This window comes from Staurois parvus, unplaced genomic scaffold (assembly GCF_062004578.1).
Source record: "Staurois parvus isolate SC_StPar_1 unplaced genomic scaffold, SC_StPar_1.0 ptg000570l, whole genome shotgun sequence".
NCBI classification, from domain to species: Eukaryota; Metazoa; Chordata; class Amphibia; order Anura; family Ranidae; genus Staurois; species Staurois parvus.
This window is the reverse complement of record NW_028318366.1, coordinates 564,667-590,958: the sequence shown is the minus strand read 5'-3', so window position 1 is coordinate 590,958 and position 26,292 is coordinate 564,667. Positions and strand designations below refer to the sequence as shown.

Genomic DNA, 26,292 nt, shown 5'->3' with positions numbered 1-26,292 from the left:
CGATTCAGAGGGAGGCCTTCACGGACCATGGCCGGATTGAATGTGTTGTAAGTATGAAGTCTGAGGTAATGTCTGGGAAGGGAGTATGGAAATTGAATGTAGAGTTATTGGAGGATGAAAGGATTCAGAATGAATATGTGGTGTTGTTTGAAAAACTGAAAAGAAGGAGGAATGATTTTAAGAATGTGGTTGAATGGTGGGAATGGGTGAAGGTGAGGACGAAAGTATTTTTCATAAAAAAAGGGTGTGAGAAAGTAAAGAAAGAAAGAGAGACGTATGAATGGTGGCAAAAAAGATTGAGGTATTTGGAAGAATTGAGAGAGTGGGGAGAGAATGTAGGGACTGAATTGGTGGAAGCAAGGGAGAAATTGAGGATGTTTTTGGAGCGGAGGGGAAGAGAGATTGTGTCACAAGCAAGAATGGTGTTGAAAGAGAAGGATGAGAAGTGTACAAGTTTTTTCTTTAAGAAGGTGTATGGTGGGAAAGTGGAGATGTCTGGAGTGTTGGATGAGAATGGGTGTGAGGTGAAAGAAAATGAGAAGATGAGTGGAGAGATTTGGAAGTTTTATAAGAATCTGTTTACTGAGAAGAAGAGGGATGAAAGAATTGAAAGTGAAGTACTGAATGAGGTGAAGGGATGTTTAGAGGTGGAAGATAAGGAATGGTTAGTTGAGGATGTGAGGAAGGAGGAGGTGGAAGAGTGCATGAAAGGTATGAAGAAAGGGAAGACGCCTGGGAGTGATGGACTGCCTGTTGAATTTTATAGTATGTTTTGGAAAGCGATTGGAGAGTGTGTGTATGAGGTGATTGAGAGAGTTTTGGTGGAAGGAAGAATGGCGAGATCAATGGCAGAAAGTGTGATTGTATTATTATATAAGAAGGGGAATAAAAAAGACCTAAAAAACTGGAGACCGATATCGTTGTTGAATGTCGATTATAAGATTGTGGCAAAAATGTTGGCGAATATGATACGTATGATGGTGGAGAAGTTGGTTGGGGAAGAGCAGGTGTGTGCGGTGCCAGAAAGGTCGATTGGTGAGAGCTTGGTAAGTTTGCGAGATGTGTTGTGGTTATGTAAGGAAAGGAAGCAAGAGGTGGCTGTGTTAGCAGTAGATTTTGAAAAGGCGTATGATAGAGTTTCGCATGAATTTATGTTTAAGGTTTTGGAGAAAATGGGGATGCCTGAAAGATTGATAGGATGGGTGAAGTCTTTATATAGAGGGATGGTGAGCAAGGTTTTGGTGAATGGATGTTTGACAGAGGAGATAGGTATTGAATCTGGTGTAAGGCAGGGCTGCCCATTGTCGCCCGTGCTGTTTGTCTGTGTGATAGAGCCGTTAATAAGGATGTTGGTTAAAGATAAATGTGTGAGAGGGGTGGAGGTGCCTGGAAGTAGTGGGAAGAGTTTGAAGGTGATTGGATATATGGATGATGTGACGGTGGTGTGTAGAAATGTAGCAAGTTTAAAGAGGGTGAGATTGTTGATAGGGATTTTTTGTATGGCAAGTGGTTTCAGTGTGAATATGGAGAAAAGTAAGTTGTTTGGTGAATGGAGGGAGCGTGAACAATGTGGATGGAAGTTATGTGAAGGGGGGGTAAGGGTGTTGGGTGTTAAGTTTGATGGAGATTTGTATGGGAGAGAGTTGGCAAGATGTGTTGGTAAGAATGAAGAAAAAAATTAATTTTTGGTCTATGAGGACTCTAACTTTGGAAGGGAAGGTGTTGATTGTGAGATCGGTTGTGATGCCCATGCTATTGTTTTTGTATTATGTGTTTCCAGCCCCGGATAGTGTTGAAGTGAGTGATAAGAATGTGTTATGTGTTTCCAGCCCCGGATAGAGTTTTGAAGCGAGTGATAAGAATGTGTTATGTGTTTTTTTGGTCGTCAAAGATGGAGAAATTGCGGAGAGTGAAAGTGATGAAGAGTGTGACGAATGGTGGAAAAGGAATGATAAATATTGAGAGATTTCTGGTGATAAAGTATGTAAGTATGTGTGTAAGGTTGAGTGGGAAAGAGAATTTGGCAGGATGTATGGTAAGGTATGCTGGGGGGGAGTGTTAAGAAGATGTAAGTTGTGGGAGGTGGATCTGAGGAAGCCAGTATGTTTGAATGCGCCGTGGTTTTATGTGAGGGTGGAGAGGTGTGTAAGAAGGTATGAACTACAAGAGGTAACGCGTGGAAAGTGGTGTGAGAGTAGAAAAGTGATGAAAGTGTTGGATGAGAGGGAAGAATTGGAAGGGATTAGTGGATTGAATGTGGTGCAGAGTGAAAAGGTATGGAAGAAGGTAGCATGTAAATGGTTGGATAATAGACAGAAAGATATTGCATGGATGAGTGTACATGGATGTTTACCTACGAGAGAGTTTCAGAGGAGAAGAAGATTGGTTGACAGTGAAGTATGTCCGAGAGAGGGGTGTGGTAGGATTGAAAGGGTGGTGCATGTTTTTTGGGAATGTAGTTTTGCTAGGAAAGTATGGAAGAAAATGGAAAAAATGGTGGAAGGGCTGACTGGGGTGGTAAGAGTGACATATGAAACGGTTTTGTATGGGTTGAGTAATGTGGGGAGGGAGGAGGAAAGAGTGTTGTGGATAATTGTGAATTGTGTGAAAGAATGCTTGTGGGATGTGCATAATATTTTGGTTTTCAGACAAGAAAGAGTGGATGTGAAAAATTGTGCGGCCATGGTCCGTGGAAAGATTTATAACTACGCATATTTTGATTTTAAAAAACGAGGAGAAACGGAAGCAAAAGCCATCTGGAAAACTCAAGAGTGGAAGAACTGGTGTACATAGGATGCTTTTCTGAAGTGTTTTTGTACAGTTGTTTTTCTTGGTTCTTGTATATAATTATTTTTGATTTTGTGTGGGGGTTCTGTCGGATATGGAGGGAGGAAGGGAGGAGGGAGGGAAATTATGTAAGAAATGGGGGTGGGTTTTTGGATTTTTGAATTTTGGTTTTGTATGGTTAGGCTTGGTGGGTGGAATTGCATATGTAATAAGGGGGAGGATGGTATAGGAGGGATTATGTAAATGTATTTTTTCTGGGTTACTTATGGGTTGTTGGTATATGGTTATGTTGTATTATATGTAAGGGAGAGGGAGGTGGGAGGACGGGGGGGGGAATAGGGGATGTGATATGATGTGATATATGGTGATGGGTTTTTGATTGTTGTGGGTGGTTTTTGTATGTAATAAAGGGGAGGGTTTTTTGAGGGAGGGGATATGTAAATGATGTAACATGTTTTGTATCTGATGTGAAGATTGCCTTTTGTTTACTATGTATTATGATATTTTTGTTTGATATATAATTTGGAATTTCTGTTTTTATGTTTTTACTTGCAAATTTTAAATAAAAGAATTTAAAAAAAAATACTTTTCTATCTGTAGTAAAATATATTTTTTAAACAGTTGATTGCATGAGAGTTAGGTTTATTGTTTCTTACATTTTTTAGTTCTTTTTGATCTTCCCTGGTATCTCTGTAAGGTAGATACAATGCTGGAATGGTTATTAGGGGACATTTCTCTTGGCTGCAGTTCCTCTGAACTCCACAAGATGGTGATCTCATTTCTACTACCCAGACAGGACTTCTCTATGGAATACAGACAGGAAGTGATGTCAGGAACAGACAGGAAGTGATTTGGATTTAAAGATAAGAAGTTCCATGCGGTCTGAAGGAGATTGGAGAGGTTGCTGGACGTGGCAGTAGAGGAGGTAATTATTATTATACAGGATTTATGGCACCAACAGTTTGCTCAGTGCTTTACAATATAACGGGAGACAATACAGCAACAATACAGATCAATACAAGAGGGATAGGAGGGCCTGATCCTGGGAGCTTACAATCTAAGAGGGAGGGGCTAGTGGTACAAAAGGTAGTAACTGTGAGGAATGGACTGGTAGGAGGAGTAGAAGATTCCAGTATTAGCTGAGGGCAGGATAGGCTTCCCTGAAGAGAGAGGTTTTCAGAGATCACCTAAAAGTGAACAGAGTAGGCGATAGTCTGATAAATTGGGGTAGAGAGTTCCAGAGGATGGGGGAAGCTCTGGAGAAGTCCTGGAGACAAGCATGGGAGAAGGAAACAAGGGAGCTAGAGAGTAGGAGGTCTTGCGAGGGGCGGAGAGGATGGTTTGGGTGATATTTAGAGACAAGATCGGTGATGTAATTTGGGGCAGAGTTATAAATAGCTTTATATGTTATTGTTAGTGTTTTGAATTTCATCCGTTGGGCAACGGGAAGCCAGTGGAGGGATTGGCAGAGAGGGGTGGAGAACACTGAGTGGGGGCCAGTGGAGGGATTGGCAGAGAGGAAAGGGGGTGTTTGTGAGGTTGTAGGGAGTGCAAAGATGGGAGAAAACAAGGTCTAATGTATTCCCATCAGAGTGAGTGGAGGACGGTATACATTGTGCTAATGTAAAAGATGAGGTTATGTTGAAGAGTTGGGATGTAGCCGGGTTGTTCACATTAATAGGAATGGTAAAATCTCTGAGAATGATAGCGGGTAGTTCAGAGGAGAGAAAGTAGGGCAGCCAGGAGGAGAAATCATCAAGAAAGCGGGACACGGGTCCAGGAGGCCGATAGATCACTGCAATCCTCAGAGAAATGGGAGAAAACAGCCGGATGCAGTGAACCTCGAAAGAAGAGAAGGATAGAGAGGGAGGGTTAGGGGGGACATGAAAGGTGCTCAGGGGGGATAGAAGGTCTGGGTGAGTGGGTCCAGATGAGGCCTCCATAGGGAAGTGCTGCGGGAGAAGCAGAATCTGCTGCTTGGAGCCAGGTTTCTGTAATTGCTAGTAGGTTAAGGGAGCGGGAGACAAAAAGGTCATGGACAGAGGTGAGATTATTACAGACAGAGCGGGCATTCCAGAGCACACAAGAAAAAGGGAGGGTGGTTTTTGGGAGCACGGGAACTCATATAAAATTGAGGGGATTGCGGCTATTCCTGGAGGAAAGAGGGTGCCTGGTGTGGCGGTGAGATAGTGGAGGACCAGGGTTTGGGGAGATATCCCCAGAGGTTAGGAGAAGGAGGTTGAGGAAAGAAAGATGGGAGCGGGATGTACACGAGCGCACATGCCTTCCAGTCCTGGTGTTTGGGTCAGCAGGTGAGTGAAGTATCAGCAGGAGGTGATGAGAGCAGTAGTAGGGAGATGGTAGCAGTGAGGGGGAGATGTATAAGTTTTGGGGTGGATCAGAGGGGTAAAGAAATGAGATTTTTGGAACGCAGGAAATTAATATGAAAAGGAGGAGTAGAGGGGACATATGAAAGGTACACGGAGTGGGACTCAGACTTGTAAGAGATGTTTCCCGGGGTGTTTGCCTGAAGTCTGTCCAGCATGCAGTAGAGTTTCTTGTATCCTCCTGCTGTTTGAGCTCTTCTGCTTTAGTTCAACTGCTTCTTAGCACTCCATCAATGCAGCACTCACTCAAAAGCAGCACCCCATCAGTGATTGTGCCCCACCATCAGTGATCTCCCCCCATCAGCTGAACTAAATTTATATGGGAGATGGCCCAATGAGCACTCATCTCCGCCCCAATTAGGAACTGATAAGGATCACATGAATAGGGGGGATGATTCTCAAATACAGACCAGGCAGACTACAGTCATTAACCGGTAATAAGATGTTATGTTCTATTTAAACCCAGTAACCCCCCGTCATGTCCGTCCTCTTCCTCCATAGTCATGTCTGTCATCTTCCTCCATAGTCATGTCCGTCCTCTTCCTCCATAGTCATGCCTGTCCTATTTCTCCATAGTCATGCCTGTCCTATTTCTCCATAGTCATGCCTGTCCTCTTCCTCCATAGTCATGCCTGTCCTCTTCCTCCATAGTCACTGTGATGTCTTTTATCTCCAGCAAATAATGATACACACATGTTGATGATACATATCAATATTTAGAAGGACACAAGGACCTCTACAGGGACGTCATGATGGACAATCAGCCGCCCCTCACATCACCGGGTAAGAGGAGACTTTATTGTAAAGGAGAGAGCAGTACGGAGGATCCACCTAGATCCCCCATCATCTGATAAACACATAGAAACAATGGATTCAGTCAGTGTGTGTGTTTCCTACAGATGGATCCAGTCATGGGAACCCACCAGAGAGATGTCCCCGTCCTCTGTATTCCCGGGATTCCACACAGGAAGGTCACACCATCCCTCACCATCATCAGGTAGATGATGACAATTATTGGTAGTTGTGATTTATACACAGCATGTTTGTTACAATGAATGTTTTATTATATCTTTCAGAGTGGAATCCTCGGGGATGAGAATATTGATGTTAAAGAAGAGTATAAAGAGGAGGATGAGGAGTATGGAGTGATGGAGGAGTTTTCAGAAGGACACAAGGATCTGATGGAGCCACCTAATACCAGGAACCCACCAGAGAGATGTCCCCGTCCTCTGTATTCCCGGGATTCCACACAGGAAGATCACACCATCCCTCACTATTACAAGGTTGGTGGGATGGAGAATCTAGAACATGGATTCATAGAGACAATGTGTGGATATTTTAGGTGACCTTACATTTTACAGATGATATTTTCTGTCATTTCCTTGATTTAGAGTGGAGATCCAATCGATATAGAATTTGAGGTGAAAGCAGAAGAAGAAGAGGCGCATGTGAGGGATGATCAGCAGTCTATGGAGGAGGATGGAATAACGGGGACATTTATAGAGGAGGACACTCCTACAGAGATCAGCACAGGTGGGTCATGAACACTAAATCCATTCCTCCACCCATACTGCTCACTGATTGGTCCAGAGTAGGGCGGGGACTGGGTGATATCAGCCTGTAATCCCCTGGTCACTTTCCTGAGCTGTGTTCCCCGTCCTGTATTCCTGGATTTCTCTCGGATAATCTTCCTTCTCTGTGCTGCAGACACAATTTATGTATCTAGACTGGATTTATGGAGGTTCTGGGGTTCAGCTGGCAGAAAAATGTTGATTGTTACTCTAAGCATTGCATAATGTAGGCACCCAGGACATGTGACTGGGGTCTTCTGCCTTCTTCTCCACCACTGTCCCTGTCAGACACCGCCTGGCGGTACCTCTAGCAGTCCACAGGACAGGATTCCCCAGAGCGCGGCGTCTAAGTCAAAGTCTGCTTTTTCACCAGGACCCCTGATGGTGGGGATGGACTTGGAGCAGACAGTGACCAGGTCGTGGCCCCTGAGTACACCCGCCCGTGGCAGAGGGATCTGCCAGAGGTATATTCAGGTAGAGAGCCTGATGTGAAGAGGTGGAAAGCTGGAGCCATGATGACTTGATCTGTTCAGGATGGATGGATGGCAGAGTGAACATGGTCAGACAGACCAGTTCGGTAACAGTGGGGTCAGCGTAGTACAAGGCAGCAGGCAAAGAGTAGTCGGGTCACTCGCCGGGTTCAGTAACAGGAGTTCAGATCAAATAGGGATATCCAGGAGAGAAGTCAAACAAGCCAGAGGTCTGAGCAGGAGAAGTCAGCAGAGGTCAGAGCAGGAGAAGTCGGCGGAGGTCAGAGCAGGAGAAGTCGGCGGAGGTCAGAGCAGGAGAAGTCGGCGGAGGTCAGAGCAGGAGAAGTCGGCGGAGGTCAGGATCAGGAGAAGTCGGCGGAGGTCAGGATCAGGCAGGGTTGGTAACAAGTCATCAGCAGATACACAGGAACAGGAACACAGGAAACAAGACCATACGGCAATGAGAGTCTGTGCAGGGCAGGTTTAAATAGTGCGCCCTGCCCTGTCATTGGTGCCAGGCGAGCGTCCGCGATCAGGAGTGCGCATGTGCGGCCGCCCAGGTCCTAGTGCCCGCTGGATAGAATAAATTGGTGTTCTGCGCTTGCGTAGACCCACTTGCCGCTGCGATCCCTGACAGTCCCTCATATCCTTTTCCACCATTGACCCCCACAGATCCTTCTCCCCCATTGACTCCTCCAGATCCTTCTCCAGCATTGTCTCCTAGATCCTTCTCCACCATTGACCCCTCCAGATCCTTCTCCCCCATTGACCCCCCACAGATCTTTCTCCACCATTGACCCCCCACAGATCCTTCTCCCCCCATTAACCCCCCACAGATCCTTCTCCAGCATTGTCTCCTAGATCCTTCTCCACCATTGACCCCTCCAGATCCTTCTCCACCATTGACCCCTCCAGATCCTTCTCCACCATTGACTCCTCCAGATTCTTCTCCACCATCGACCCCTTCAGATCCTTCTCCACCATTGCCCCCCCCAGTTGTACCCCCCTAGTATGTATGATGCATATTCTTAGCCCCCAAGTGCAGACCTTACATTTATCACCATTAGCCCTCATTGGCCCCATAGTCCCCCAATTACACAGAGCATTGAGGTCGGCTTGTAAGTTGGAGACATCCTGTAAGGACGTTATTCCCCGGCACAGCTTGGTGTCATCTGCAAAGACTGGAATGGGGTTTATAATCTCACACCCCATATTGTTTATAAATATTAAAAAGTAGGGGTCCCAACATTGTACCCCACTAATGACACTGAACCTTGGGGTACACCACTAATAAAACTGAACCTTGGGGTACACCACTAATAACACTGAACCTTGGGGTACCCCACTAATCACACTGAACCTTGGGGTACCCCACTAATCACACTGAACCTTGGGGTACACCACTAATAACACTGAACCTTGGGGTACACCACTAATAACACTGAACCCTGGGGTACACCACTAATACTGAACCTTGGGGTCCCCCACTAATAGCACAGAACCTTGGGGTACCCCACTAACAACACTGAACCCTGGGGTACCCCACTAATAACACTGAACCTTGGGGTACCCCACTGACACCCCCAGACCATTCAGAGTATGAATCATTAACCACTACTCTCTGAATACGATCTTTCAGCCAGTTTTCTATCCATTTACATTCAGATTTTTCCAGCCCATAGAGCTTACCTTACACATTAGCTGTGTGTGGGGAACTGTGTCCAAGTATACCACGTCCACTGCCACCCCTCTGTCCAAGTGTACCACGTCCACTGCCACCCCTCTGTCCAAGTGTACCACTGCCACCCCTCTGTCCAAGTGTACCACTGCCACCCCTCTGTCCAAGTGTACCACTGCCACCCCTCTGTCCAAGTGTACCACTGCCACCCCTCTGTCCAAGTGTACCACTGCCACCCCTCTGTCCAAGTGTACCACGTCCACCGCCACCCCTCTGTCCAAGTGTACCACGTCCACCCCTCTTTCCAAGTGTACCACGTCCACCCCTCTTTCCAAGTATACCACGTCCACAGCCACCCCTCTGTCCAAGTGTACCACATCCACCGCCTCCCGTCTGTCCAAGGATTTGCTTACCTCCAATCTAACCTGTTTCTTGATGGTTTAATCCCAGCTCACCTCTACATGTTATCTACAGTCAACATTTAATCTTCCACTGATTACTGAATACCAATATTATGAGTCCTGACCCTTACACTGTATAATTTATATTGTACATTCCATACTCCTGACCCCTGCACTATATACTCTATGTTGTACATTACATACTCCTGACCCCTGCACTATATACTCTATGTTGTACATTACATACTCCTGACCCCTGCACTATATACTCTATGTTGTACATTACATCCCCCTGACCCCTGCACTATATACTCCATGTTGTACATTACATACTCCTGACCCCTGCACTATATACTCTATGTTGTACATTACATACTCCTGACCCCTGCACTATATACTCTATGTTGTACATTACATACTCCTGACCCCTGCACTATATACTCTATGTTGTACATTACATACTCCTGACCCCTGCACTATATACTCTATGTTGTACATTACATCCTCCTGACCCCTGCACTATATACTCTATGTTGTACATTACATAGTCCTGACTTCTGCTCTCCTCCTCCCCCCACTGCTATATATACACATAATATGGATTCTCTTTTGTTCCCCCCATTTCCTCCCAGCTGGACATTTTATATTGGATGATGTGATTGGAGCACAGACTTTTACATGGTGATAATAATGTGATAACATCCTCCAACTTTGGACCCTTAAACAGAAAGTGATAATGAGGGAGGAGTCAATACCCCAATGATGGTGGTCTTCAGGATCAGTCCAGTCTTCATCTTGGTTGTTCTCCCCCCATCCTCACTCTCTGACCTCTGGTGGGGCTCAGCCCCGCTGTTCTTCATGACTAAATCATGGACTAAATAAGGAAGTGCAGTACTTCTTGTGTTGGGAAGATGGTGATGAGTGATAGAGGGGGTGGGGACCCTCGTCCTATAATCCCCTCATCACTGTCCCTCCTATAAAAGACACTTCTGGTTGTTTCCTCACTCTCTGACTAAGGTCCATGAATAAAGAAATGACCTGGTAGGAGATCAGAGGAGCCATTTCCTAGTTCCCTTGAGGGTGGACTTGTAAGCTCCTCAGAGACCAAGCTGCCTGATGTGGGCGGAGTCCTGGTTTGGGGGAACCAATCAGCTCCTGTCTAGTAATCCTCTTTGTCTTTGTATTTTAGTCCATGGCCGGGAGATGAGAAAACCTCCGAGGATTGTCTCACTTTGTCTCCAGACTGGAAAGTAGAAGATGAGGACATCACACAGTATAGTCCAGGAGAAAACCCGGCTCCCTCCAATGTCCATCCGGCACCACCCAGTGTAGATGGACCATCGGATTCCTCGTATCCTGAGGAACCTCAGACTGTGCGGGACCGGGCCGGCCTTCCAACAGGGAAGAGCTTCTCCTGTACTGAGTGCGGAAAGAGGTTCCATTCTACATACCATCTTAATAGGCATAAAAGATCTCACACAGGGGAGAAGCCATATTCCTGTCCTGAGTGCGGGAAAAGTTTTTCATGCAAGTACCGTCTTTCCATACATCAGAGGTCTCACACAGGGGAAAAGCCGTATTCCTGTCCTGAATGTGGGAAATGTTTTTCAACGAAGGCCTATCTTTACACACATCAGAGATCTCACACGGGGGAGAAGCCATATTCCTGTGTTGAGTGCGGGAAATGTTTTTCATTTAAGTCCAATCTTAACACACATCAGCGATCTCACACGGGGGAGAAGAAATTTTCCTGTCCTGAGTGCGGGAAATGTTTTTCAACTAAGTACTATCTTTACATACATCAGAGATATCACACGAGAGAGAAGCAGTATTCCTGTCCTGAGTGTGGGAAATGTTTTTCAACTAAGTATTATCTTTACACACATCAGAGATCTCACACAGGGGAGAAGCCGTATTCCTGTCCTGACTGCGGGAAATGTTTTTCATGCAAGTCCAGTCTTACCATACATCAGAGGTCTCACACAGGGGAAAAGCTGTATTCCTGTCCTGAGTGTGGGAAATGTTTTTCAACGAAGGCCTATCTTTACACACATCAGAGATCTCACACGGGGGAGAAGCCATATTCCTGTGCTGAGTGCGGGAAATGTTTTTCATTTAAGTCCAATCTTAACACACATCAGCGATCTCACACGGGGGAGAAGAAATTTTCCTGTCCTGAGTGCGGGAAATGTTTTTCACAGAACTCCAATCTTTACAAACATCAGAGATATCACAAAGGGGAGAAGCCGTATTCTTGTCCTGAGTGCGGTAAATGTTTTTCATGGAAGTCCAGTCTTTACACGCATCAGAGATCTCACGTGGGGGAGAAGCCGTATTCCTGTCCTGAGTGCGGGAAATGTTTTTCACAGAAGTCCGATCTTTACATACATCAGAGATCTCATACGGGGGAAAAGCCGTATTGCTGTCCTGAGTGTGGAAAATCTTTTTCTCAGAAGACCCATCTTTCCACACATCAGAGATCTCACACGGGGGAGAAGCCGTATTCCTGTCCTGAGTGTGGGAAATGTTTTTCATGGAAGTCCAGTCTTTCCAGACATCAGAGACATCACACAGGGGGGAAGCCACTTTCCTGTCCTAAGTGAGGGAAATGTTTCTCAATGAAGTCCTGTCTTCCTGTACATCAGGGGTCCCACACAACCCTGGAGGTGTATTAGTGCCTTGAGTGCGGGAAATGTCTTCTAGATGAATGTTGCTGGACATCCCAGCTCTCATGTGGGGAAGAAGCACACCCTGATATACACCTCAGATATACTCCATGGCTGATCTTCATCATGGAAGAAACAGTTGATAAGGAGATCAGAGGTCCCCAAAGACATGGATGAAGTGCAGTAAATGTCAGGGTGCAGAGTGGTCAGTAGATCCTGGAAATGAAGGACACAACTTCAGCCCTTCTTGGGTGTCGGAGTTGCGTTTCCTGATAATGATATAGCGGGTTACAGAGCTAGAAGCCGGGAGAGCCCAGATCTCGTTATCGGGGAACTTTACACAGACAACAAGAACTTCTGAAGTTGATGTCCTTCATTTCAAGGCTCTACAGAACAGTGGTGACCCCGAAGCGTCTCTCTGTCTTCAGTCCATCCTTCTCCCATCCCCCAACAGGAGGGAAGGAGAACTCTGCCCCAAACTAGGGGGGAACTTTCCTCTCATTATTTCCCTTGGCTTCTGTGTGGGTTTGGGTGGTTGGAGGAGTGCGGCACGAGAGGGAACACAGCTTGTTGTTCTATGTCTACATATGGGGTCTGGGTAGAGGGGATCCACCGGAAAATATTTCTACTCTTTGATGTTCTGCAAATCGTTTCTGTTTTCACTTTGAAGGGCGATATTATGTGTGGTTTGTAAAAGGGATTGGCCCAATAGATACCGCCCCACTTAGAGAATAGATGAACTAATATGACCAGCATTCATTCAGCCATGTCACATGTTGGTCTTTTCATACAGGGATTTCCTATGATCATTGGCTCCAACTAGTGGCAATAATGTGGTATTAAACTGTTTTTCCTGATTGAGGTATTTTGGAAGTAATACATCATTATGGTCACTAGATGGAGCTGACGATTATAGGAAATCACTGAGTTTATTAAAATATGGCCAGAATTTGTCACAGCTGGACACATGCTTGTCACCTCCCCCAATATATATTTTGCATAGACCCCTTAGTTTACTATGTTAGGGGTAGTTTTGTACAAATACCTGAGATCATACATTTTCAAACATTGAAGATATAAATTACATAAAACCACAGAGTTAAACCAACCATTGATTTAAAACCAAAAATACCTAATTTGGCCTTTAGATGACGCTAAGTATCCTAGCAATTAGCACCATCTAGTGTCCAAATTGTCAGGGAACACCTGAACAATTGATTTAGCTGACTAAATCAATTGTTCAGGTGTTCACTGACACTTTGGACACTAGATGGTGCTAATTGCTAGGATACTTAGCGTCATCTAAAGGCCAAATGAGGTATTTTTGGTTTTAATCACAGTGTCTCCAATACAAAAATGATTTATAAAAATAACTTAATCTGAAAAATTCTTTAAATACTCAAACAAGATCTGTGTAGGTATAGACTGCAGAGTATGAAAATCAATATTTATTTACATAAGTCACTTACAAACACCATAAATAATAGTCATATTGTGATTTACACTGACACTAAGATGTTTCTGTAAAAATTCTAATATAGAGTGAATTAAATTCAATAATCAGTCTCCCTGTAAACATCATAACCAATAAAAACGGACAATAATCTGTCTCCTGCAGAAGGAATAAACTGCAGAATAGTCCACCAGTATGGCCTAAGAACAGGAACATTTTTATAAATGACTTAACTTGAAGTGATGTTATCATGGGGAGAGTTATTAGGTTACAAAGGAATGTGGCAATTGACTTACTAGTCTAAGCAAGCAAAATCAACAGAAAATATATAATTACACTCCAAGTACCAGGTCATCTTTTTGGAGAACTGATGATCAGACTCAAAGATGGCTGCCAATTAACGGTTGGGATTGAGCTTCCACAAAATGGCGTCTCTTCTTCAGTTGATGAGTGTCTTTAGATGATCTGAGTCTGAGATGATGTCTACCTTCCAGATGGCGGTCCTCCCTCTGTGAGTGTTCCTGCCGGTTTTATCTAGTTATGACTTATACTCTCATCAAATCTGAATAAACCTGGCCAGGAGGTGGAACCTTCTCTGTGATTGGGGAATCTGATTCTCTAACCCATGTTTACTCAAGCATTACCTCCCATGGCCACTGGGTGTCATCCTTGGATAAGAATTGTCTGGTCTGAGTTTATTTGGGGAAAGATGTAACTAATCTGTGATCGGGAAAAATGAATATTTCACTATAACAAATTGTCCCTTGTGAAATCTATAGAATGCCTTGGAGAGTAGATATTATTCCTCATTTACAATCATTACGTTTTGGTGTAACAGTGATTAAATGGAGAATTGTAACTATCAGGAGGTTGGATTACATAAAGCAATTAGAATAATAGTTGTACACACAGAGGAGAGATAATAAAAGAATAATTTGTATACTGATCTACTGATTGATTACGGCTTTGGTAGCATGCATACAATATTCCTAACAATACCGATAAACTCCAACACACTAAATATATATCATGGGATTACAAATCAGCAAACATACCATAATATACGTCCTACATTCTTATGAGACAATCTGGTATTTTATCCCCATCACGTCTTTTCATATAGCATGAATTATATGGAAACAGGGAGGTTCCTTTTTGTACCTTTTCACGAAAACAAAATGAGTCTCAGCAGTGTTACTGGAGTCACCTTGTTACATAGTTACAGAGTTCATCTGGATGGAAAAAAGACACCAATCCATCCAGTCCAACCAACAGAAAAAACAAAAATGTATGCAGTAAGTAGTACAAGCGCCTAAGTATATAGGTAACAAGCTGCTATGCACAAAAAAGGTACCAATATCACCCTAGGAAATAGCAATGTATATATAAAGTGCAGCGCTCGATGTTAAAACCAATGTGTGTAAAGAAATGAAAATAAATCCTTATTAAATTGTAAATATATATAAATAAAAGTTCAAAAGCCGAAGAAGATAGTCCAGCAAATCAATATAAAGATATAAGTGCTCAGGTGACTTAGAGACCCGGTACCCGTGTGGTAGTGATAAGGCAATGCGCACTCACCGGACGCACATAATAAATGCGGTTTTGTGTATAAATAATCCAGATGTCATCTGATAGTGGTGGTCCTCCCTCTGTTGGGTATGAGGCTGATGGTCCTCTTCCACTAGGGGTCCCCCTATGAGCTCCTGGTAGGTGGTATCCCTCTGGTTAGGCTGGGTAGCAGTAATCCATCCCGGGAGTGTGTCTGTGGACTAAAGTACTCCCCCTTCTCGCCAGAGATTCTGGGCAGCAGCACGCAAATGTCATCACAGCTGGCTTTCCACTCTAATGCAAGGTGGATCCGTTTACCCTGAGTTTATTCTTGATCCAGTGCTGTGCTCTGCTGCATCTCTTCTTTCTTTTCCCTGGTCCCACTAGAGCAGTGGTCTCCAAACTTATTGGTTGATGGGTGGAGGGAAGTGAAACATAAAAAACAAAACACACAAATAGAACATTACATGAGGAAATGTACATCTTACTGTAAAGGTCTCAGTAATCTATAAACAGAAGAATCCAGAAAAGAACTCTCACAGATCTGCAGCTTTGTAGAGTTAGCATTCATAATACGCGGCTCAAAAAATGAATGAAAGACTTATTAATCAGAGTCTAGCATCAAGTCAATGAGACTCCTGAGATATTGATCTGGTCAGTGAAGTCGCAGAGGGGGCTGTTAATCAGTTTTAGCTGCTTTGGTGTTAATGAAATTAACAACAGGTGCACTAGATGGGCAACAATGAGACAACCCTCAAAACAGGAATTTACAGGTGGAGGCCACTGACATTTTTTTCCCTACTCATCTTTACTGACTGTTCTTCACTAGTTTTTCTTTTGGCTCGGGTCAGTGTCACTACTGGTAGCATGAGGTCATACCTGGACCATACAGAGGTTGCACAGGTAGTCCAACTCCTCCACGATGGCACTTCAACACTTGCCATTGCAAGAAGGTTTGCTGTGTCTCCCAGCAAGAGCATGGAGGAGATTCCAGGAGACAAGAGCATGGAGGAGATTCCAGGAGACAAGAGCATGGAGGAGATTCCAGGAGACAAGAGCATGGAAGTGATTCCAGGAGACAGGCAGTTACTCTAGGAGAGCTGGAAAGGGCCGTAGAAGTTCCTTAACCCACCAGCAAAACCGTATCTGCTCCTTTGTGCAAGGAGGAACTTCATGAGGGTGGCCTGAGGGCCCAAAATCCTCTAGTAAGCCCTGTGCTCACTACCCAGCACCATAGAGCTGGATTGACATTTGCCATTGAACACCAGAATTGGCAGGTCCACCACTGGCACCCTGTGCTTTTCACAGATGAGAGCAGGTTCCCCCTGAGCACATGTGACAGACATGAAAGGGTCTGGAGAAGCCATGGAGAACGTTCTGCTGCCTTTAACATCATTCAGCATGACAGTTTTGGTGGTGGGTCACTGATGGTCTGAGGAGGCATATTCATGGAGGGACACACAGACCTCTACAGGCTAGACAATGGCACGCTGACTGCCATTAGGTATTGGGATGAATCTTTGGACCCATTTTCAGACCCTACACTGGTGCAGTGGGTCCTGGGTTCCTCCTGGTGCAGTGGGTCCTGGGTTCCTCCTAGTGCATTGGGTCCTTGGTTCCTCCTGGTGCACGACAATACCTGGCCTCATGTGGCGAAAGTGTGCAGGCAGTTTCTGAAGGATGAAGGAATTAATACCACTGAATGGCCCCCATGCTGGCCTGACCTAAATCCAATAGAACACCTCTGGGATGTCATGTTTAGATTCATCCAAGCTGCCCGGTTGCACTTTAGACTGTCCAGGAGCACAGTGATGAAATTCCTCAGGACACCATCTGTGGTCTCATTAGGAGCATGCCCCAACATTGTCAGGAATGCATGCAAGCATGTGGGGGCCATACAATCTACCGAGGACCATTCTGAGTTGCTGCAATTAAATTTCGGTAAAATGGACTCACCTACTGCATCATTTTTTCTTGATTTTTGGGGTGCCTTTGAATTCAGTTCTCTGTAGGTCGATCATTTTAATTTCCATCAAACAATGGGGCATCCTTACATTCCTAACACATTACCCAGCCCATGTCAGTATTGAGATCCAGCAGGAGATTTTTCCTCATTGAGATCTGATGGGTTTTCAAAGTGTTCCTTTCATTTTTTGGAGCAGTGCGTAACATAAATGTAAGGGTCGGGTAGCTGAGATGTGAGGTGATCAGTAGAAATATGTAATTGTGAATCTAGTTTTATTCCATGTTATTACAGATAAGTGTTCAGTATTCAGTCAGAGACATATGTTCACCAATCAGTGTTCAGTATTCGGTCAGAGACATATGTTCACCAATTAGCATCTGAAAGGACAGAGCAGCTTCTAGGGTAGAGGTGTCACCTGGATGCCAATACAATGTTGTCACCTATGTAGCCAGAGTTTGCCACCTTCTTGAACCTAGAAGAAGAATCTTAGTCATTTCGGCTACAAGAGTCAGCAGGAGACCTTGAGAAGGCTCCGAAGTTTCTGTCAGCTTTGATTTATATCCACAAATCAAAGGAATGTATGTCATCTCATAAAAGCTAAAATATTTGTTGCAGAGAGATGAAAATACTTCCTTCTGATTGGACACACTGTAGGCTACATCTGCATGTAAAACTGTATTTGTAGCCCCTGTGGAATCCCAGAGAAACACAGGAAACAGTTCTATGGTGCCTGATTGCAACAGCTGAACAGCGATTGGTACTGTTGTGTTCGGACTAACACACTGGTGTCGGAAATTCTATCGCTGACCAAGTGATCCAAACCATTCCTGGCCCATTCAGCTCTGGGCACTTCAGAACCCAGAACATCCTATGGGCTGCTACAGGAACACCCCCCAGGGTTGATTGGCCAAGGGCTCATGTGCAGCCCATATCCATATTTCAATAAATTGAGGACCCTGAGATATGGACGGGGTGATTTGTACGGAGCCGGTTCCATGTGACTGGTGAATCGTGGACTTTCTCTGACTTGCTCCAGTCTCAGGATAAATCTTGGTAAAAGTTTTATTTCTGTTTTTATTCCCTTTTATTTTATTGTGAATAGCCAATTGTGTGTCTTTTTGTATTTTCTGCAACTTTTTTTTCTTTGTACATATTTAATACATTGCCCACTTTCGGGATATTACATCATAAAATGAATAAGTGACTTCTGTGTACTAAGCTCGGGCTCATATCTCCGGAGAGATTGTTGTATTGTAGAGTCTATGTGCTCGGTCTAAGTTCATTGCCAATCTGTATGCAATTGTACTGCGTGTTGGCAGATTGCCTGCAGATTGTAACATAGATCTGCCAGACGGTGATCTGTGTGTGTGTGGTGGCCCAGTAGACCAGTCTGTGGACAAACTGTTGGGTGGTGGCAAGCTACCGTGTGTTGTGTGTCTGGTGTGGAGGTGTGTGGACAGTAGAAGAGTGATTAACACTGGGGTTCTAGCTTGTAGGATAGCTGGAGGAATCCTAGAAGGGTGTGCCAATTGCTAGACTGCTCCTCAATCCTTAGCGTGCACCAGATTGTATATAAGATTCATATCTGCCTGTGTGTGGTCACCCAGCTGGAGTGGAATCTCCCTATAGTGGTGGCCAGAGGTAGTGCGGGCTGTGAAAGGGTATCCTGACCAGTCTTCTATGCTCAAAGTCCCCCTCATTCCCTCTTTACCCCAAGTCACGGGCAGACCACGCCTTGGTTATCTAGTCGTCATGGGCGTGCATTTTATCCGTGACACAGTGTATAATCCATGATGTGGGACTTCTCTTGTCCTCATTACATTGGAGGACAGAAACTCTTCCATTGTGACGTTTATTCCTGAGCTCTCCCAGAATCCCTCAGCTTGAAATAATGGTCCCTGTGTCTGCAGAAACGTAGAGAATACTTCCATATACTGCATCTCTTCCACTTGTTCATCCTTCTCGTTGGCAGAACAATGACATCTCAGCTAGACTGGAGGATGTGGGGACCACCACGGGATTATTTGGTGTTTGTAATCACCCCCCCCTTGTTCCTGCACTGAGGGGTCCCAGCTTCCATTCCTTCTCTATACACAGAACTAAATACTTCAGTTGGGGAAAAGTTTGTCCCTTGTGAGACTTGAGACCTGAAAATGACCCTTGTGTATTATTTGGTATAATAACTTCCATGGTTCAACCCGGGGAAACGATGAAAATATGATCTTCCTCATAGAAATTCTAACAAAAGGCAACATTTTCCATTTTAAGTCAAAATTCATTTTAAATTGTTCCCCATTCACACAGAAGGAATGTACGTGCTTTGTCACTGAGCGCTCTGCTAGACAAATGTTTTTTATGAATAGACCCCTAAATGTCAGGAGATATAATATATTCTATTATATTGTATTATGTTATGTTAAATTATATAAAGACGGGAAGTATGGAGCAGATAAATGAACAGACCTCCTAGTAATGTCATTACCAGGCTGCAGCTAGGGGGAGCTCTAATGTTTGAAGTGTTCCCACAGGAGAGTGATTCCTTCTAGCTCACATATACTTTTTGTATTTCTAGTAAAATTGGACTTTTGAGGTAGAAGATTATACATTGTAGCGCCCTCCTAGTTCAGCCAGGGGGATCTACACCCTAATGGTTGGTCAGAAGCTGATTAGCAGCTCAGGTGTGATAGCCAGAGGGGTCACAATGTGGTCAGGGGGGCTGAGATGAATATATAGGTAGTGCAGCGCTAGACAATAATATCACAGAGACAAATATAATGGAATAATACAAATAAACTGATGTGAGCACATATAGAAAACTCTTACAAGGATGTGATAGAAACACATAAGTGTATAGAAGTAAATAGAACCCCAATATTCCAGATGGCCTATAAAGTGCAATAGTCCTTGTGTCCCTCAATACATGCTACATGGGGGCATAAACCCCTTCATGGTGTGTGGCATGCACAACACAATAATAAAGTGTCCTTAAACGGAAAAAATCAATTCATGATAATAATTATTAATTAATTAATTAATTAATTATTAATTAATAATTATGATCTTCATGTGCAACCAATCAGTGACAGTCCTCAGTGGCTGGGATGCCCCCTCACCTTCCTGCCCCGGCCACACAGGGCCAATGAGCCTTGCAGTATTGCTGTTCCACAGGAAAGCTTCCTTGTTAGTAGTAATGTTGGGACTCTCTCCTCCTCTGTACCGGGGTCTCCCCTGAACTCTCCTGCTTCTCAGGGCCAATGACCTTCCAAACTCGTCCCTGAAAGGTTGTCCATAGCCCCTGGCTATCAGTCTTTATAGTCAGTTTCAGGTACGGACGCGTCGGGGAGATTGACTTCATCTCAGAAGAGAAAGACAATAGACATACACATACACACAGTGATAGGTAAAATCAATCTCTCAAGTTTATTAGCGGGAAGAAAATTAATATAACAGAAAAAAGAAAGGTGGGGCACAGAGTATCAAAAAGCTGAGTTGTCAGTATTTGATTGGCTGAATACAAAAATACAACATTGACGTCAATTCTGAAAAGTGATGAGAAACGGGGTTTCATTTTCCCAACAATAAAAGTTTGTAAATTGTTTTAAAACACTTATCTACTACATACAATAGAATCTCGCTAGATACTTGTCAAGGCTATGAACATGACTTTCTCAGGCCTTGAAATCAGTTACAAGTATCCAACAATTATTTTCCCATGGGACAGAAGTATTTGACTTTTAATTATATCATAAACAGGTGCTGTTAATACAAAGAAATAATTGGATACTATCTCTATCTCTACCAAGGCTAAGCTAGAAGAAGAATATTTTCATTAACTCATTCTGGGTATAATACAAAACAATTAACCAACATGTTAGTACAAAATATAAAATGGAGTGGGGAAAACAAAATGACAGACCTAAAAGACATACATTTCCCTTCAGTCCCCAATGAAGTAAGAAAATCCGATATAGTGTGAAATCTTTTATTGTTAAAATATAAAGACGGATCTACTCACATCTGTAGATGTTTTCACAGCATTAGATCCACTACAGCATGGGTGTACTGCACGTGTGGATATATCCGGGTGCACCAAGATGGCGTCAACGCCGGGTATGACGTCATTGCGCTGCCGCTCGAGCTCCTCCTACTGGCGTATCCCTGACTGATAAATGTCCTCTGTCATCTCACACAGACCTGTCAGAGCAGCACTCATGCTTTCAATAGCTAATTCTGGCATCTCCAGCTGTTCTCTAATAGCTCTGGTCTCAGTATTTAGCAACCCCATGTCCTTAGAGGTCCTCTCCAGTATATCATCAATAATGTTTGTGTAATTATTTATCATGAGTGTTATTCCCCATCCTGTGTAGGTAGGGAACCATGACCACACCTTATCACCCATCCCGTGTAGGTAGGGAACCATGACCACACCTTATCACCCATCCCGTGTAGGTAGGGAACCATGACCACACCTTATTCCCCATCCTGTGTAGGTAGGGAACCATGACCACACCTTATCACCCATCCCGTGTAGGTAGGGAACCATGACCACACCTTATTCCCCATCCCGTGTAGGCAGGGAACCATGACCACACCTTATTCCCCATCCCGTGTAGGTAGGGAACCATGACCACACCTTATCACCCATCCCGTGTAGGTAGGGAACCATGACCACACCTTATTCCCCATCCTGTGTAGGTAGGGAACCATGACCACACCTTATCACCCATCCCGTGTAGGTAGGGAACCATGACCACACCTTATTCCCCATCCCGTGTAGGTAGGGAACCATGACCAAACCTTATCACCCAGCCAGTGCCATTAGTACAGTGTCAGTATATAGAATGTTTCACTGATCTCTGTATTCCTGCCACTAGTGACATCAGATAGTGTCAGGGTCAGTAAGCCCCTCCCAGCCAGGGTCAGCTGGCGTTAGATTGGCCGCACACTGTCGCACTCATGCTATAGGTCGCTGATCACCGCCATTACTAGTATAGTGTTTGTACGGATCAATATATTGATCATGAACAGAACTATACTAGTGCCGGCTTTGTATAGTGTCCCCAATACTCAGTGTTAGCCGGATCGGCCCGGTCACTGCCAGCACTAGTGTTCAGCCCCTCCACTGTTCTTCACAGAAGATTTGTACCAATTGTGGGCCAAGGCAATTTATACACCACAATACATGGCCGCCCCCCAAATTCAGCTCTTGTCACACAATTCACATGGAACTCTATCACCGTTTATGAAATTAAAACATTTCTGGGCCGAACCCCCAACATGGACATTACAGAAAAGAATGAATTGCAGTCATATTGGTCCGCAGACCCGATTCATCGTATGTCCGTGTTCTCTGCTGGTACATATATGTCCAACATGGACCAGCAATGTACTGGAATGTACTGGAGGATGCTTGCAGCTACAGGCATCATTCTAGTGCTGGTTTATTAGCTGGTGGTCGGCTTTCATGTAAAAGCAATCCTAGTGGCCAATTAGCTGCAGAATTGTTTTTACAAACAGCGAGATGGGACATCATTATACATGATTTCCTATAGCAGCAAATCTGATGAGATGAATGAAGTGGGTGTAAAGTGGAAGCAGTGGATGTGCAGGGAGCAGCATCTTGAGCACAAAGCACTTTATGTTGTGGATGGATTTGCACACGGTTCAGTTTCCTTCATTTATTGATAAACCCCATAAGACCAATGAAGTGGGTGTAAAGTGGAAGCAGTGGATGTGCAGAGAATAGGATTTGGAGCCCCGAGCTCTTTATCTCTGAATGTCTCCACATATTTGTAGTGTATTTGTGATGATTTCTGTGCACACACAATAGGACAGCGCTGTGACACATAATGCTCTTCTAGATGACTTGGAATCCTTCCCTTTGTTACAGCAGCAGTCCGCTAGAAGGTTTTTGTAGGTTTGGAGTTGTTACACATAGCGCGGGTTTTATCCATTTATAGTGATGACATCATTGCCCAAATCTGGGGGTCACCAGCCATTTCCACCCTTTACTCCCAGCTGGGGGGCTTTGTATCCATATACCAGATGTTCTACAGGACTAAATCTGCAATCAATGTTACTGCAAAATCAAATGGGCCAAAACCCCTCCCCCGAGCAGTCATATATTTCTGTCCCCCTTAGTGGGAGTGGAGGTGACCCCTCTATAAGGATCTACAGTCCATACACACCCAGCACAAGGCCGGGGTCACACTACCAGACGCTTCTCGGGGCTGCAGTTCCTCTGAGCTCCACAAGGTGGGGATCTCACTTCTACCCAGACAGGAAGTCTCTATGGAAGACAGACAGGAAGTGATGTCAGGTACAGACAGGAAGTGATGTCAGGTACAGACAGGACGTTCTATGAATGAGGAAGCAGAGAGGAGACATTCCTGGATCTGGCAGCAGAGGAGGTAATATGTAGATTAACCCCTTCAGGGGGAGGAGTTGATGATAATATATTTGCTCCCAAAGCTGGCCTACATGGTTCAGTTTTATCGTTCAGCCAGCGGGATGACCATAAAAACTGAAGCGATTCCCCCATCCACACATTGGAGGTGGATGGGGGAATCCTCCCCACTGCACTCTTGTATTCTGACAATGGGGGACTCCTCCGCTCTCAGAATACACAGATCAGCACTGAAGCTATTGGCTGTAGCCGCTGGGGGAGTGGCTTTTATCCGGCAGTGACCACACATGGATGGAAATGTGAGCGATCCCTGCTGAACCAGCTGAATTTCCATGGATCTATGGTCACCTTCAGTGACTTCCTCCCCTCCCCCTCATCTCCTTCATGATGGAAGTCATGCTGAGATCATCTCCCATTGGCTGAGCAATATTCTCATTTGTCTCTCAGCTCCTTCTTGCTATTCCTCGTCCTGCCTGTTGTTTCCTTGGATTGATTTTCTGTGTAGTGACCCCGGCTTGGTCTCTTGGATGTGCTCGTCTGTTGCTTGCCCTGACCTTTCTCCTGATTCCTGGATCTCCTCCTCATCTCTCCTCCATATCCTCTTACATAGCTTTTCTCCACACCTGCAGTGACCCTGGGGGGAGGAAACTTGGCACCAGCACGCCGCCAAATCCATCCCCACCATTAGGGGCTCTGGAGACAATTGTCTGCTATTTACACTCCGTTCCTCCGCACGTCACCTGATCACATGACAGCTTACTTCCACAGATTCCGGACAGATTTCTGGATGGTAAAGGTCAAAGGTCACTCTTCAGTTTAGGAGAGGTAGGACGCACCCAGGAACAAGGATTTGGTTTATATGGGAGCCTCATATAGAGGACCCCTCAAATCTCCCCATCCAAATGTCCCTCCATCCAGAGTCTATATGTCCTATGACATCACAATGACCTCACAGCTCCTCCTCCCAATGTCCCTCCATCCAGAGTCAGAGAATCCTATGACATCGCATTGACCTCACAGCTCCTCCTCCAATGTCCCTCCAACCAGAGTCAGAGAATCCTATCACATCATACCAGGGGTGGACTGACCATTCGGAAACTCGTGCACTGCCCGAGGGCCCAGGGTCAGTTGGGGGCCCCATGAGATGCCCATTGTACCTTTTTCATAGGCTTTTTTGAGTTTGGGCAAGGACACAGGGGCCCCATGATCCCCTATTGCCCGGGGGCCCCATGAGTTGTCAGTCCACCCCTGCATCATACTGACCACACAGTTCTCCTCCCAATGTCCTTCCAACCAGAGTCAGAAAATCCTATGACATCACACTGACCTCACAGCTCCTCCTCCCAATGTCCCTCCATCCAGAGTCAGAATCCTATGACATCACACTGACCTCACAGCTCCTTCTCCCAATGTCCCTCCATCCACAGTCAGAGAATCCTATGACATCACACTGACCTCACAGCTCCTCCTCCCAATGTCCCTCCATCCAGAGTCAGAATCCTATGACATCACACTGACCTCACAGCTCCTTCTCCCCATGTCCCTCCATCCACAGTCAGAGAATCCTATGACATCACACTGACCTCACAGCTTCTCCTCAAAATGTCCCTCCGGCTGGCTTTTTTTTCTGATGCTCTTAGAATGTGGGTGTCCCTTGGTATTCTCAATAGTCAGAACAAGCCTATACCCTGCGTAGTGTGGGGGTCCTGTGGGGGGGAATTATACTTCATTTTGAAGTGGGGCTTTATTAAAATGGAGACCTGAATGGAGAGGTGAGGAGGATTCTGGGAATATCATTTGATGTGACTCTTTGTGTTCAGATGTAGAGTTTTCCTCCTGTGAAGTCTGGAGATCATATGACATCACATTGCCTCCACCTCCCTCCCTGATAGAAGAGAGAAAGAAGAAGAAGATTCTAGAAGTCACCAGAGAGATCACTGAGCTGCTGACAGGAGAGGTGAGCGGTGCCGGGAATTCTGGGACATTCTCCAGTAACAGACAAGGGATGTGTCTGGATGGTGACTGTATCATTGTGTGTGTCAGGTTCCTATAAGGTGTCAGGGTGTCACTGTCTATTTCTCCATGGAGGAGTGGGAGTATTTAGAAGGACACAAGGATCTCTACAAGGACGTCATGATGGACAATCAGCCGCCCCTCACATCACCGGGTAAGAGGAGACTTTATTGTAAAGGAGAGAGCAGTACGGAGGATCCACCTAGATCCCCCATCATCTGATAAACACATAGAAACAATGGATTCAGTCAGTGTGTGTGTTTCCTACAGATGGATCCAGTCATGGAAACCCACCAGAGAGATGTCCCCGTCCTCTGTATTCCCGGGATTCCACACAGGAAGGTCACACCATCCCTCACCATCATCAGGTAGATGAGGAACAATCACTGATAGTATCATTAGGATCTGTACATTATCTGCATTGTTACCATTGATGGCATTTTTATTATATATTCAGAGTGGAAACCTGAGAGATCCTAAAGTTGAGGTTAAAGAAGAGATAAAAGAGGATGAGGATGGGGGGATGGAGGAGTCAGAGCTTCTAAAGAAACACAAAGATCTGTACCAGGACACCATGGTGGAGTCATCCAGCTACAGGAACCCACCAGAGAGATGTCCCCGTCCTCTGTATTCCCGGGATTCCACACAGGAAGGTCACACCATCCCTCACCATCATCAGGTAGATGATGACAATTATTGGTAGTTGTGATTTATACACAGCATGTTTGTTACAATGAATGTTTTATTATATCTTTCAGAGTGGAATCCTCGGGGATGATAATATTGATGTTAAAGAAGAGTATAAAGAGGAGGATGAGGAGTATGGAGTGATGGAGGAGTTTTCAGAAGGACACAAGGATATGATGGAACCACCTAATACCAGGAACCCACCAGAGAGATGTCCCCGTCCTCTGTATTCCCGGGATTCCACACAGGAAGGTCA

General features: G+C 44.9%; 1 protein-coding gene across 1 annotated transcript in view; it reads left to right on the top strand.

Annotated features, from left to right (window-relative positions):
* LOC149450578 (uncharacterized) overlaps positions 1-26,292 on the top strand; it is a 45,161-nt gene that overhangs the window by 9,956 nt on the left and 8,913 nt on the right. Inside the window, exons 5-8 of the mRNA XM_089691703.1 lie at positions 9-1,472; positions 1,892-1,984; positions 10,488-11,893; positions 18,903-18,963. Coding sequence (XP_089547829.1) covers positions 9-1,472; positions 1,892-1,984; positions 10,488-11,893; positions 18,903-18,963 — 3,024 coding nt within the window. The remainder of the gene's footprint in view (positions 1-8; positions 1,473-1,891; positions 1,985-10,487; positions 11,894-18,902; positions 18,964-26,292) is intronic.